At 44.0% G+C, this 13,783-nt stretch overlaps 1 protein-coding gene across 1 annotated transcript in view; it reads right to left on the bottom strand.

Moving 5' to 3' along the window:
• Positions 1–13,783, bottom strand: part of crata (carnitine O-acetyltransferase a) — a 43,507-nt gene that overhangs the window by 9,040 nt on the left and 20,684 nt on the right. Inside the window, exons 5-7 of the mRNA XM_084160316.1 lie at positions 5,461–5,626; positions 4,925–5,099; positions 4,495–4,673 (exon numbers count right to left, since the gene is read on the bottom strand). Coding sequence (XP_084016442.1) covers positions 4,495–4,673; positions 4,925–5,099; positions 5,461–5,626 — 520 coding nt within the window. The remainder of the gene's footprint in view (positions 1–4,494; positions 4,674–4,924; positions 5,100–5,460; positions 5,627–13,783) is intronic.

Raw genomic sequence — 13,783 nt, 5'->3', positions numbered from 1 at the left:
TGTATGGGTGGTCCCGGGGATCGAACACACTACCTTGGCGTTACAAGCACCGTGCTCTACCAGCTGAGCTACAGAGGACCACGTGTGTATATATACACACACACACACACACACACACACACACACACACACATACATACAGTGAGGGAAAAAAGTATTTGATCCCCTGCTGATTTTGTACATTTGCCCACTGACAAAGAAATGATCAGTCTATCATTTTAATGGTAGGTTTATTAGAACATTGAGAGACAGAATAACAACAAAAAAATCCTGAAAAACGCATGTCACAAATGTTATGAATTGATTTGCATTTTAATGAGGGAAATAAGTATTTGACCCCCTCTCAATCAGAAAGATTTCTGGCTCCCAGGTTTCTTTCATACAGGTAACGAGCTGAGATTAGGAGCACACTCTTAAAGGGAGTGCTCCTAATCTCAGCTTGTTACCTGTATAAAAGACACCTGTCCACAGAAGCAATCAATCAATCAAATTCCAAACTCTCCACCATGGCCAAGACCAAAGAGTTCCCCAAGGATGTCAGGGACAAGATTGTAGACCTACACAAGGCTGGAATGTGCTACAAGACCATCGCCAAGCAGCTTGGTGAGAAGGTGACAGCAGTTGGTGCGATTATTCGCAAATGGAAGAAACAAAAAATAACTGTCAATCTCCCTCGGCCTGGGGCTCCATGCAAGATCTCACCTCGTGGAGTTGCAATGATCATGAGAACGGTGAGGAATCAGCCCAGAACTACACAGGAGGATATTGTCAATGATCTCAAGGCAGCTGGGACCATAGTCACCAAGAAAAAAATTGGTAACACACTACGCCGTGAAGGACTGAAATCCTGCAGCGCCCGCGAGGTCCCCCTGCTCAAGAAAGCACATATACAGGCCCGTCTGAAGTTTGGCAATGAACATCTGAATGATTCAGAGGAGAACTGGGTGAAAGTGTTGTGGTCAGATGAGACCAGAATGGAGCTCTTTGGCATCAACTCAACTCGCCGTGTTTGGAGGAGGAGGAATGCTGCCTATGACCCCAAGAACACCATCCCCACAGTCAAACATGGAGGTGGAAACATTATGCTTTGGGGGTGTTTTTCTGCTAAGGGGACAGGACAACTTCACCGCATCAAAGGGACGATGGACGGCGCCATGTACCGTCAAATATTGGGTGAGAAGCTCCTTCCCTCAGCCAGGGCATTGAAAATGGGTCGTGGATGGGTATTCCAGCATGACAATGACCCAAAACACACGGCCAAGGCAACAAAGGAGTGGCTCAAGAAGAAGCACATTAAGGTCCTGAAGTGGCCTAGCCAGTCTCCAGACCTAAATCTGTGGAGGGAGCTGAATGTTTGTGTTGCCAAACGTCAGCCTCGAAACCTTAATGACTTGGAGAAGATCTGCAAAGAGGAGTGGGACAAAATCCCTCCTGAGATGTGTGCAAACCTGGTGGCCAACTACAAGAAACGTCTGACCTCTGATTGCCAACAAGGTTTTTGCCACCAAGTACTAAGTCATGTTTTGCAGAGAGGTCAAATACTTATTTCCCTCATTAAAATGCAAATCAATTTATAAAAAATTTGACATGCATTTTTCTGGATTTTTTTGTTGTGATTCTGTCTCTCACTGTTCAAATAAACCTACCATTAAAAGTATAGACTGATCATGTCTGTCAGTGGGCAAAAGTACAAAATCAGCAGGGGATCAAATACTTTTTTCCCCTCACTGTATATATATACACCCTGCTCAAAAAAATAAAGGGAATACTTAAACAACACAATGTAACTCCAAGTCAATCACACTTCTGTGAAATCAAACTGTCCACTTAGGAAGCAACACTGATTGACAAGACATTTCACATGCTGTTGTGCAAATGGAATAGACAACAGGTGGAAATTATAGGCAATTAGCAAGATACCCCCAATAAAGGACTGGTTTTGCAGGTGGTGACCACAGACCACTTCTCAGTTCCTATGCTTCCTGGCTGATGTTTTGGTCACTTTTGAATGCTGGCGGTGATTTCACTCTAGTGGTAGCATGAGACGGAGTCTACAACCCACACAAGTGGCTCAGGTAGTGCAGCTCATCCAGGATGGCACATCAATGCGAGCTGTGGCAAGAAGGTTTGCTGTGTCTGTCAGCGTAGTGTCCAGAGCATGGAGGCGCTACTAGGAGACAGGCCAGTACATCAGGAGACATGGAGGAGGCCGTAGGAGGGCAACAACCCAGCAGCAGGACCGCTACCTCCGCCTTTGTGCAAGGAGGAGCAGGAGGAGCACTGCCAGAGCCCTGCAAAATGACCTCCAGCAGGCCACAAATGTGCATGTGTCTGCTCAGACGGTCAGAAACAGACTCCCTGAGGGTGGTATGAGGGCCCGACGTCCACAGGTGGGGGTTGTGCTTACAGCCCAACATCGTGCAGGACGTTTGGCATTTGCCTGAGAACACCAAGATTGGCAAATTTGCCACTGGCGCCCTGTGCTCTTCACAGATGAAAGCATGTTCACACTGAACACATGTGACAGACGTGACAGAGTCTGGAGACGCCGTGGAGAACGTTCTGCTGCCTGCAACATCCTCCAGCATGACCGGTTTGGCGGTGGGTCAGTCATGGTGTGGGGTGGCATTTCTTTGGGGGGCCGCACAGCCCTCCATGTGCTCGCCAGAGGTAGCCTGACTGCCATTAGGTACCGAGATGAGATCCTCAGACCCCTTGTGAGACCATATGCTGGTGCGGTTGGCCCTGGGTTCCTCCTAATGCAAGACAATGCTAGACCTCATGTGGCTGGAGTGTGTCAGCAGTTCCTGCAAGAGGAAGGCATTGATGCTATGGACTGGCCCGCCCGTTCCCCAGACCTGAATCCAATTGAGCATATCTGGGACATCATGTCTCGCTCCAGCCACCAATGCCACGTTGCACCACAGACTGTCCAGGAGTTGGCGGATGCTTTAGTCCAGGTCTGGGAGGAGATCCCTCAGGAGACCATCCGCCACCTCATCAGGAGCATGCCCAGGCGTTGTAGGGAGGTCATACAGGCACGTGGAGGCCACACACACTACTGAGCCTCATTTTGACTTGTTTTAAAGGACATTACATCAAAGTTGGATCAGCCTGTAATGTGGTTTTCCACTTTAATTTTGAGGGTGACTCCAAATCGAGACCTCCATGGGTTGATACATTTGATTTCCATTGATCATTTTTGTGTGATTTTGTTGTCAGCACATTCAACTATGTAAAGAAAAAAGTATTTAATAAGATTATTTCATTTATTCAGATCTAGGATGTGTTATTTTAGTGTTCCCTTTATTTTTTTGAGCAGTATATATATATATATATATATATATATATATATATATATATATATATATATATATATATATATATATATATATATATATATATATATATATATATATATATATATATATATATAAATAAACATACAGTGGGGAGAACAAGTATTTGATACACTGCCGATTTTGCAGGTTTTCCTACTTATAAAGCATGTAGAGGTCTGTAATTGTTATCATAGGTACACTTCAACTGTGATAGACAGAATCTAAAACAAAAATCCAGAAAATCACATTGTTTGATTTTTAAGTAATTAATTTGCATTTTATTGCATGACATAAGTATTTGATCACCTACCAACCAGTAAGAATTCCGGCTCTCACAGACCTGTTAGTTTTTCTTTAAGAAGCCCTCCTGTTCTCCACTCATTACCAGTATTAACTGCACCTGTTTGAACTCGTTACCTGTATAAAAGACACCTGTCCACACACTCAATCAAACAGACTCCAACCTCTCCACAATGGCCAAGACCAGAGAGCTGTGTAAGGACATCAGGGATAAAATTGTAGACCTGCACAAGGCTGGGATGGGCTACAGGACAATAGGCAAGCAGCTTGGTGAGAAGGCAACAACTGTTGGCGCAATTATTAGAAAATGGAAGAAGTTCAAGATGACCCTCGGTCTGGGGCTCCATGCAAGATCTTTCTGGATTTTTGTTTTAGATTCCGTCTCTCACAGTTGAAGTGTACCTATGATAACAATTACAGACCTCTACATGCTTTGTAAGTAGGAAAACCTGCAAAATCGTCAGTGTATCAAATACTTGTTCTCCCCACTGTATATATAAATATAATGTGTAGAATTGCAGGAATTGGCATAAAAATACAAAGACATCTCTACACCGCCAAATGGGGGGCTCTAAAATGTTCTCTAAAATGTAGCTACGCCGACGGGCCGACCGTGCCCCCTGCGACGCCCACCGCCTAAATCCCTTTTCAATCCAGAAGAAACCCTGTAGACTACTTCAAGAAGGGGAACATACATACAGTGTGTACTCCGTATGTGTGTGTTGGTGTGTATTCTGTATGTGTGTGTTTGTGTGTATTCTGTGTGAGTGAGTGTACTGTACATGTGTGTTGCTGCCGTTCCAGCGACTGCCCCCTCCGTGGAGCATCGGTGTGTGTGTGTGTGTAGCGTCACCTGCAAAGTCTTGTCAAACCAGCGGTTGCCACTGTTCCAGCGACTGCCCCCACCGTAGAGCATCTGGACAGCGGCCCGGCTGCGGTACAGCTCGTCAGAGACACAGGGCATGGGAGCATCCAGACACACTGTGAAGATGCTCTTCTGGATGGCCCGCACAGAGTCTTTGTTAGTCTTATCTAGGTGGAGAAAAGGACAGACACCAACCTACTTGTTATTCACACTTACCCTAACCCAGTTGTAACAGTTCTAACCCAGTTGTAACAGTTCTAACCCAGTTCTAATCTAATTTGACTCCAGTTCTCACCTCTGACCCAGTTCTTCCACATCAGCACAGTTGAAGTGAAAGGATTCAAAGAGAGGAAACCACTATATTGAGACACGGCCCCTTTCCCTACCTTTGCACCAACTCATCTCCTTGTTTCCTCACCCTTGATGAGGTTCTTGTAGGCCTTGCCCCAGCTGTTGCGTTGGTTAGAGGTGAGGATGCCGATGGGCTCCTTGTTGGTCTGCAGGGACGAGCTCCAGACCTTCTCCAGCTGCATGTACAGCTGGTCTACCGTCAGCGGGGTGCCGTTGCTGTTGTACACATCCAGGACAAAGAACTGATGGAGGAGGAGAGACGGGAGAGAAAGTATGTATTCACAAACAACTTGTAGACAGAAGAAAATGCTCAGCTTGGGTCGTGTTCAGTAACCACCAAACTGACTGAAACAGGGTGTGACTAATTGGCCTTGTCCAAAAAGAAATGCTCAGTTTTCTGTAAAGTGCAATAATGACCACCATCCTGATTTGGCAAGGTGTACAGTAGCTGTGACGTCTAAACAATCAACTGCATTGGAGTTACAGAGTGTGCAGATGCATCATTTTCTTTTTTGTAATTACACATACCCATTGACAAAACGTGAAATAAACGCCTTTGGACTACACTTCACTTTCACGTTCCATAGATCTTTCTTGGTTTACCTGGAAGTTGTGCACCACAGTGATGTGAGTGGGAGGCCTGGAACTACGGGCATGGTTGACCACAGTGTCTCTCTTCAGGCCGGGGACGCGACATGAGGACAGGATCTGATAGTACTGGTTCATACACAACTGCTTCCCACCCAGGAACTCCACTGGTAACGTCTCACTGTGGACCGAACAATGAGAGGTGGATGGTCAAATTTAGATTTATGGACTCATTGAAGTCCTTCAACTGTTTAGACAGGAATTTTCTTGAACATTCAGTCATAAGGCCTACGTGATGATTCCATAATTATGACTCAGGCGTTATCCACACAGTAATGACCACTGATGTCAACTTGTGGCAATACACTTAAAGATGAACTATGCAGAAATCTCTCCACCCTTTCCTGGTTGCTAAAATTTGAATAGTTCACCTAATTTCAGTTTCTGTAACAAAACAAGCAAGTATAGTGTAGAGAATCATTGTACCATCTAAACCTCTGTGAAATATATTTTCCATAACCACAAATATTGCTCATCCATATATGTATATGTTCTTATTCCATTCCTTTACTTAGATTTGTGTGTATTAGGTTTTTGTTGTGGAACTGTTAGATATTACTTGCTAGATATTGCTGCACTGTCGGAACCAGAAGCACAAGTATTTCGCTACACTCACAACATCTGCTAACCATGTGTATGTGACCAATACATTTGAAATATTGTATTTTCAGCTATTTGAAGCTGGTGTACAAAACCCAAAGTAAAAGATGCAAAAACGAAACTTTAAAAAAGGAAGCATAGAAACAGAGCACAGAGATCTACCGTTTCTTAGACTTGTGGACAATGAGAATGACAGAACTATAACTCACATTTATGTGAATTTTGTTGGGTCGGCCAAAAAGTTACATATCGCAGCATTAACACAGTGATTAAACTGTCATCTCTAAGTAAAGCTAGATAAAAGCTGTCTGCTGCCAACCAGAAAACGCACAAACACAATTATTTGATATACAGTGGGGAGAACAAGTATTTGATACACTGCCGATTTTGCAGGTTTTCCTACTTACAAAGCATGTAGAGGTCTGTCATTTTTATCATAGGTACACTTCAACTGTGAGAGACGGAATCTAAAACAAAAATCCAGAAAATCACATTGTATGATTTCTAAGTAATTAATTTGCATTTTATTGCATGACATAAGTATTTGATACATCAGAAAAGCAGAACTTAATATTTGGTACAGAAACCTTTGTTTGCAATTACAGAGATCATATGTTTCCTGTAGGTCTTGACCAGGTTTTCACACACTGCAGCAGGGATTTTGGCCCACTCCTCCATACAGACCTTCTCCAGATCCTTCAGGTTTCAGGGCTGTCGCTGGGAAATACGGACTTTCAGCTCCCTCCAAAGATGTTCTATTGGGTTCAGGTCTGGAGACTGGCTAGGCCACTCCAGGACCTTGAGATGCTTCATACGGAGCCACTCCTTAGTTGCCCTGGCTGTGTGTTTCGGGTCGTTGTCATGCTGGAAGACCCAGCCACGACCCATCTTCAATGCTCTTACTGAGGGAAGGAGGTTGTTGGCCAAGATCTCGCGATACATGGCCCCATCCATCCTCCCCTCAATGCGGTGCAGTCGTCCTGTCCCCATTGCAGAAAAGCATCCCCAAAGAATGATGTTTCCACCTCCATGCTTCACGGTTGGGATGGTGTTCTTGGGGTTGTACTCATCCTTCTTCTTCCTCCAAACACGGCAAGTGGAGTTTAGACCAAAAAGCTATATTTTTGTCTCATCAGACCACATGACCTTCTCCCATTCCTCCTCTGGATCATCCAGATGGTCACTGGCAAACTTCAGACGGGCCTGGACATGCGCTGGCTTGAGCAGGGGGACCTTGCGTGCACTGCAGGATTTTAATCCATGACGGCGTAGTGTGTTACTAATGGTTTTCTTTGAGACTGTGGTCCCAGCTCTCTTCAGGTCATTGACCAGGTCCTGCCGTGTAGTTCTGGGCTGATCCCTCACCTTACTCATGATCATTGATGCCCCACAAGGTGAGATCTTGCATGGAGCCCCAGACCGAGGGTGACTGACCATCATCTTGAACTTCTTCAATTTTCTAATAATTGCGCCAACAGTTGTTGCCTTCTCACCAAGCTGCTTGCCTATTGTCCTGTAGCCCATCCCAGCCTTGTGCAGATCTACAATTGTATCCCTGATGTCCTTACAAAGCTCTCTGGTCTTGGCCATTGTGGAGAGGTTGGAGTCTGTTTGATTGAATGTGTGGACAGGTGTCTTTTATACAGGTAACGAGTTCAAACAGGTGCAGTTAATACAGGTAATGAGTGGAGAACAGGAGGGCTTCTTAAAGAAAAACTAACAGGTCTGTGAGAGCCGGAATTCTTACTGGTTGGTAGGTGATCAAATACTTATGTCATGCAATAAAATGCAAATTAATTACTTAAAAATCATAAAATGTGATTTTCTGGATTTTTGTTTTAGATTCCGTCTCTCACAGTTGAAGTGTACCTATGATAAAAATTACAGACCTCTACATGCTTTGTAAGTAGGAAAACCTGCAAAATTGGCAGTGTATCAAATACTTGTTCTCCCCACTGTATATACAGTGAGGGAAATAAGTATTTGACCCCCTCTCAATCAGAACGATTTCTGGCTCCCAGGTGTCTTTTATACAGGTAACGAGCTGAGATTAGGAGCACACTCTTAAAGGGAGTGCTCCTAATCTCAGCTTGTTACCTGTATAAAAGACACCTGTCCACAGAAGCAATCAATCAATCAGATTCCAAACTCTCCACCATGGCCAAGACCAAAGAGCTCTCCAAGGATGTCAGGGACAAGATTGTAGACCTACACAAGGCTGGAATGGTCTACAAGACCATCGCCAAGCAGCTTGGTGAGAAGGTGACAACAGTTGGTGCGATTATTCGCAAATGGAAGAAACACAAAAGAACTGTCAATCTCCCTCAGCCTGGGGCTCCATGCAAGATCTCACCTCGTGGGTTTGCAATGATCATGAGAACGGTGAGGAATCAGCCCAGAACTACACAGGAGGATCTTGTCAATGATCTCAAGGCAGCTGGGACCATAGTCACCAAGAAAACTATTGGTTACACACTACGCTGTGAAGGACTGAAATCCTGCAGCGCCCGCGAGGTCCCCCTGCTCAAGAAAGCACATATACAGGCCCGTCTGAAGTTTGCCAGTGAACATCTGAATGATTCAGAGGAGAACTGGGTGAAAGTGTTGTGGTCAGATGAGACCAAAATGGAGCTCTTTGGCATCAACTCAACTCGCCGTGTTTGGAGGAGGAGGAATGCTGCCTATGACCCCAAGAACACCATCCCCACCATCAAACATGGAGGTGGAAACATTATGCTTTGGGGGTGTTTTTCTGCTAAGGAGACAGGACAACTTCACCGCATCAAAGGGACGATGGACGGGGCCATGAACCGTCAAATCTTGGGTGAGAACCTCCTTCCCTCAGCCAGGGCATTGCAAATGGGTCGTGGATGGGTATTCCAGCATGACAATGACCCAAAACACACGGCCAAGGCAACAAAGGAGTGGCTCAAGAAGAAGCACATTAAGGTCCTGGAGTGGCCTAGCCAGTCTCCAGACCTTAATCCCATAGAAAATCTGTGGAGGGAGCTGAAGGTTCGAGTTGCCAAACGTCAGCCTCGAAACCTTAATGACTTGGAGAAGATCTGCAAAGAGGAGTGGGACAAAATCCCTCCTGAGATGTGTGCAAACCTGGTGGCCAACTACAAGAAACGTTTGACCTCTATGATTGCCAACAAGGGTTTTGCCACCAAGTACTAAGTCATGTTTTTTGAGGGGTCAAATACTTATTTCCCTCATTAAAATGCAAATCAATCTATAACATTTTTGACATGCGTTTTTCTGGATTTTTTGGTTGTTATTCTGTCTCTCACTGTTCAAATAAACCTACCATTAAAATTATAGACTGATCATGTCTTTGTCAGTGGGCAAACGTACAAAATCAGCAGGGGATCAAATACTTTTTTCCCTCACTGTATATAAACAAAAATGTGTGTTTGTGCGTTGTCTGTATATAGTCCTCATGAGAGGTTAAGAAAAGTATAACCAAATATACTTAAAGACTATACAGATACGTAAAAAAAAAAAAAAAAAAATCTGATTCATCTGCACTGTTTTATAGACACCTTCCTAATATTGAGTTGCACCCCTCCTTTTGCCCTCAGAACAGCCTCAATTCATCGTGGCATGGACCCTACAAGGTGTCGAAAGCGTTCCACAGGGATGCTGGCCCATGCTTACTCCAATGCTTCCCACAGTTGTGTCAAGTTGGCTGGATGTCCATTGGTTGGTGGACCTTTATTGATACACACGGGAAACTGTTGAGCGTTGCAGCATTTCAGTTCTTGACACAGACCGGTGCGCCTGGCACCTACTACCATACCCCGTTCAGAGGCACTTAAATATTTTGTCTTGCCCATTCACCCTCTGAACGGCACACATACACAATCCATGTCTCAATTGTCTCAAGGCTTAAAAATCCTTCCTTAACCTGTCTCCTCCCATTCATCTACACTGAATGTAATGGATTTAACAAGTGACATCAATAAGTGATCACACCTTTCACCTGGTCAGTCTGTCATGGAAAGAGCAGATGGTCTTAATGTTTTGTATACTCTGTGTATAGGCACTATCAATGCTAACTTTCAAACGCTAACTTTTTAGCATTTGTGGCACAAATTCAATGTAAGTCAATGGTATTTACTTTAGCATTTTCATGCTTCCTGTCCAAATCATCTATAAGTAACTTCATTGAGCTACACAATCAATTTTAGATACTTTAAAATGATTTGGACAAGTGTGAAAATGCTAATATAGGTGCAATTGACTTGCATTGGATTTGAGCCACAAATGCTAAAAAGTTGAAATTTGAAACACTGGCCAGCTAAACAAAACCAAAGCTTGGATTGCTGTCATACCTTATACACAGTGCCTTTGGAAAGTATTCAAACCCCTTGACTTTTTCCAAATTTTGTTACGATACAGCCTTATTCTAAAATTGAAATATTTTTTTATCCATAGCAATCTACACACAATACCCCATAATGACAAAGTGAAAACAGGTTTTTAGAAATTTTACAAAATCTATTAAAAATAGAAAACAGAAATACCTTATTTACATAAGTATTCAGACCCTTTGCTATGAGACTCGAAATTGATCTCAGGTGCATCCTGTTTCCATTCATCATCCTTTAGATGTTTCTACAACTTGATTGGAGTCCACTTGTGGTAAATTCAATTGCTTGGACATGATTTGGAAAGGCACACACATGTCTATATAAGGTCCCACAGTTGAAAGAGCATGTCACAGCAAAAACCAAGCTACCGAAACATTTCTTCAGCATTGAAGATCCCCAAGAACACAGTGCCCTACATCATTCTTAAATGGAAGAAGTTTGGAACCACCAAGACTCTTCCTAGAGCTGGCCGCCCGGCCAAACTGAACAATCGGGGGAGAAGGGCTTTGGTCAGGGAGGTGACCAAGAACCTGATGGTCACTCTGACAGAGCTCTAGAGTTCCTCTGTGGAGATGGGAGAACTTTACAGAAGGACAACCATCTCTGCAGCACTCCACCAATCAGGCCTTTATGGTAGAGTGGCCAGACGGAAGCCACTCCTCAGTAAAAGGCACATGACAGCCCGCTTGGAGTTTGCCAAAAGGCAAAGCCTAAAGACTCTCAGACCATGAGAAACAAGATTCTCTGGTCTGATGAAACCAAGATTTAACTCTTTGGCCTGAATGCCAAGTGTCACGTCTAGAGGAAACCTGGCACCATCCCTACGGTGAAGCATGGTGGTGGCAGCATCATGCTGTGGGGATGTTTTTCAGCGGCAGGGACTGGGAGACTAGTCAGGATCGAGGCAAAGATGAACGGAGCAAAGTACAGAGAGATCCTTGATGAAAACCTGCTCCAGAGCGCTCAGGACCTCAGACTGGGGCGAAGGTTCACCTTCCAAAAGGTCAACAACCCTAAGCACACAGCCAAGACAACGCAGGTGTGGCTTCGGGACAAGTCACAATGTCCTTGAGTGGCCCAGCCAGAGCCTGGACCTGAAAATAGCTGTGCAGCAACGATCCCCATCCAACCTGACAGAGCTTGAAAGGATCTGCAGAGAAGAATGGGAGAAACTCCCCAAATACACGTGTGCCAAGCTTGTAGCGTCATACCCAAGAAGACTCGAGGCTGTAGTCGCTGCCAAAGGTGCTTCAACAAAGTACTGAGTAAAGGGTCTGAATACAACTTTCTAAAAAGATATATATATATTTGGAATCAATTTTAGAATAAGGCTGTAATGTAACAAAATGTGGGAAAAGTCAAGGGGTCTGAATACTTTCCGAAGGCACTGTTTATGTATGTAAATAATATGCCATTTAGCAGACGCTTTTATCCAAAGCGACTTAGTCATGCGTGCATACATTTTTACGTATGGGTGTTCCCGGGGATCGAACCCACTACCCTGGCGTTACAAGCGCCATGCTCTACCAATTGAGCAACAGAGGACCACCCATGCATGCATGCATGCATGCATGCATGTATGTATGTATGTATAGTGAGGGAAAAAAGTATTTGATCCCCTGCTGATTTTGTACGTTTGCCCACTGACAAAGAAATGATCAGTCTATAATTTTAATGGTAGGTTTATTTGAACAGTGAGAGACAGAATAACAACAAAAAAATCTAGAAAAACGCATGTAAAAAATTTTATGAATTGATTTGCATTTTAATGAGGGAAATAAGTATTTGAGCCCTCTGCAAAACATGACTTAGTACTTGGTGGCAAAAAACCTTGTTGGCAATCACAGAGGTCAGACGTTTCATGTAGTTGGCCACCAGGTTTGCACACATCTCAGGAGGGATTTTGTCCCAATCCTCTTTGCAGATCTTCTCCAAGTCATTAAGGTTTCGAGGCTGACGTTTGGCAACTCGAACCTTCAGCTCCCTCCACAGATTTTCTATGGGATTAAGGTCTGGAGACTGGCTAAGCCACTCCAGGACCTTAATGTGCTTCTTCTTGAGCCACTCCTTTGTTGCCTTGGCCGTGTGTTTTGGGTCATTGTCATGCTGGAATACCCATCCACGACCCATTTTCAATGCCCTGGCTGAGGGAAGGAGTTTCTCACCCAAGATTTGACGGTACATGGCCCCGTCCATCGTCCCTTTGATGCGGTGAAGTTGTCCTGTCCCCTTAGCAGAAAAACACCCCCAAAGCATAATGTTTCCACCTCCATGTTTGACGGTGGGGATGGTGTTCTTGGGGTCATTGGCAGCATTCCTCCTCCTCCAAACACAGCGAGTTGAGTTGATGCCAAAGAGCTCCATTTTGGTCTCATCTGACCACAACACTTTCACCCAGTTCTCCTCTGAATCATTCAGATGTTCATTGGCAAACTTTAGACGGGCATGTATATGTGCTTTCTTGAGCAGGGGGACCTTGCGGAGGCTGCAGGATTTCAGTCCTTCATGGCGTAGTGTGTTACCAATTGTTTTCTTGGTGACTATGGTCCCAGCTGCCTTGAGATCATTGACAAGATCCTCCAGTGTAGTTCTGGGCTGATTCCTTACCGTTCTCATGATCATTGCAACTCCACAAGGTGAGATCTTGCATGGAGCCCCAGGCTGAGGGAGATTGACAGTTATTTTGTGTTTCTTCCATTTGCGAATAATCGCACCAACTGTTGTCACCTTCTCACCAAGCTGCTTGGCGATGGTCTTGTAGCCAATTCCAGCCTTGTATAGGTCTACAATCTTGTCCCTGACATCCTTGGAGAGCTCTTTGGTCTTGGCCATGGTGGAGAGTTTGGAATCTGATTGATTGATTGTTACCTGTATAAAAGACACCTGTCCACAGAAGCAAACTGAGATTAGGAGCACACTCTTAAAGGGAGTGCTCCTAATCTCAGCTTGTTACCTGTATAAAAGACACCTGGGAGCCAGAAATCTTTCTGATTGAGAGGGGGTCAAATACTTATTTCCCTCATTCAAATGCAAATCAATTTATAACATTGGATTTTTTTGTTGTTATTCTGTCTCTCACTGTTCAAATAAACCTCCCATTAAAATGATAGACTGATCATTTCTTTGTCAGTGGGCAAACGTACAAAATCAGCAGGGGATCAAATACTTTTTTCCCTCACTATATATATATATATATATATATATATATATATATATATATATATATATATATATATATATATATATATATATATATATATATATATATATATATACACATACACACACACACACACACACAC

This window comes from Coregonus lavaretus, assembly GCF_964263955.1.
Source record: "Coregonus lavaretus genome assembly, chromosome: 4".
Taxonomy (NCBI): Eukaryota; Metazoa; Chordata; class Actinopteri; order Salmoniformes; family Salmonidae; genus Coregonus; species Coregonus lavaretus.
The sequence above is the reverse complement of the archived record's forward strand: the minus strand, read 5'-3'. Positions and strand labels throughout refer to the sequence as shown.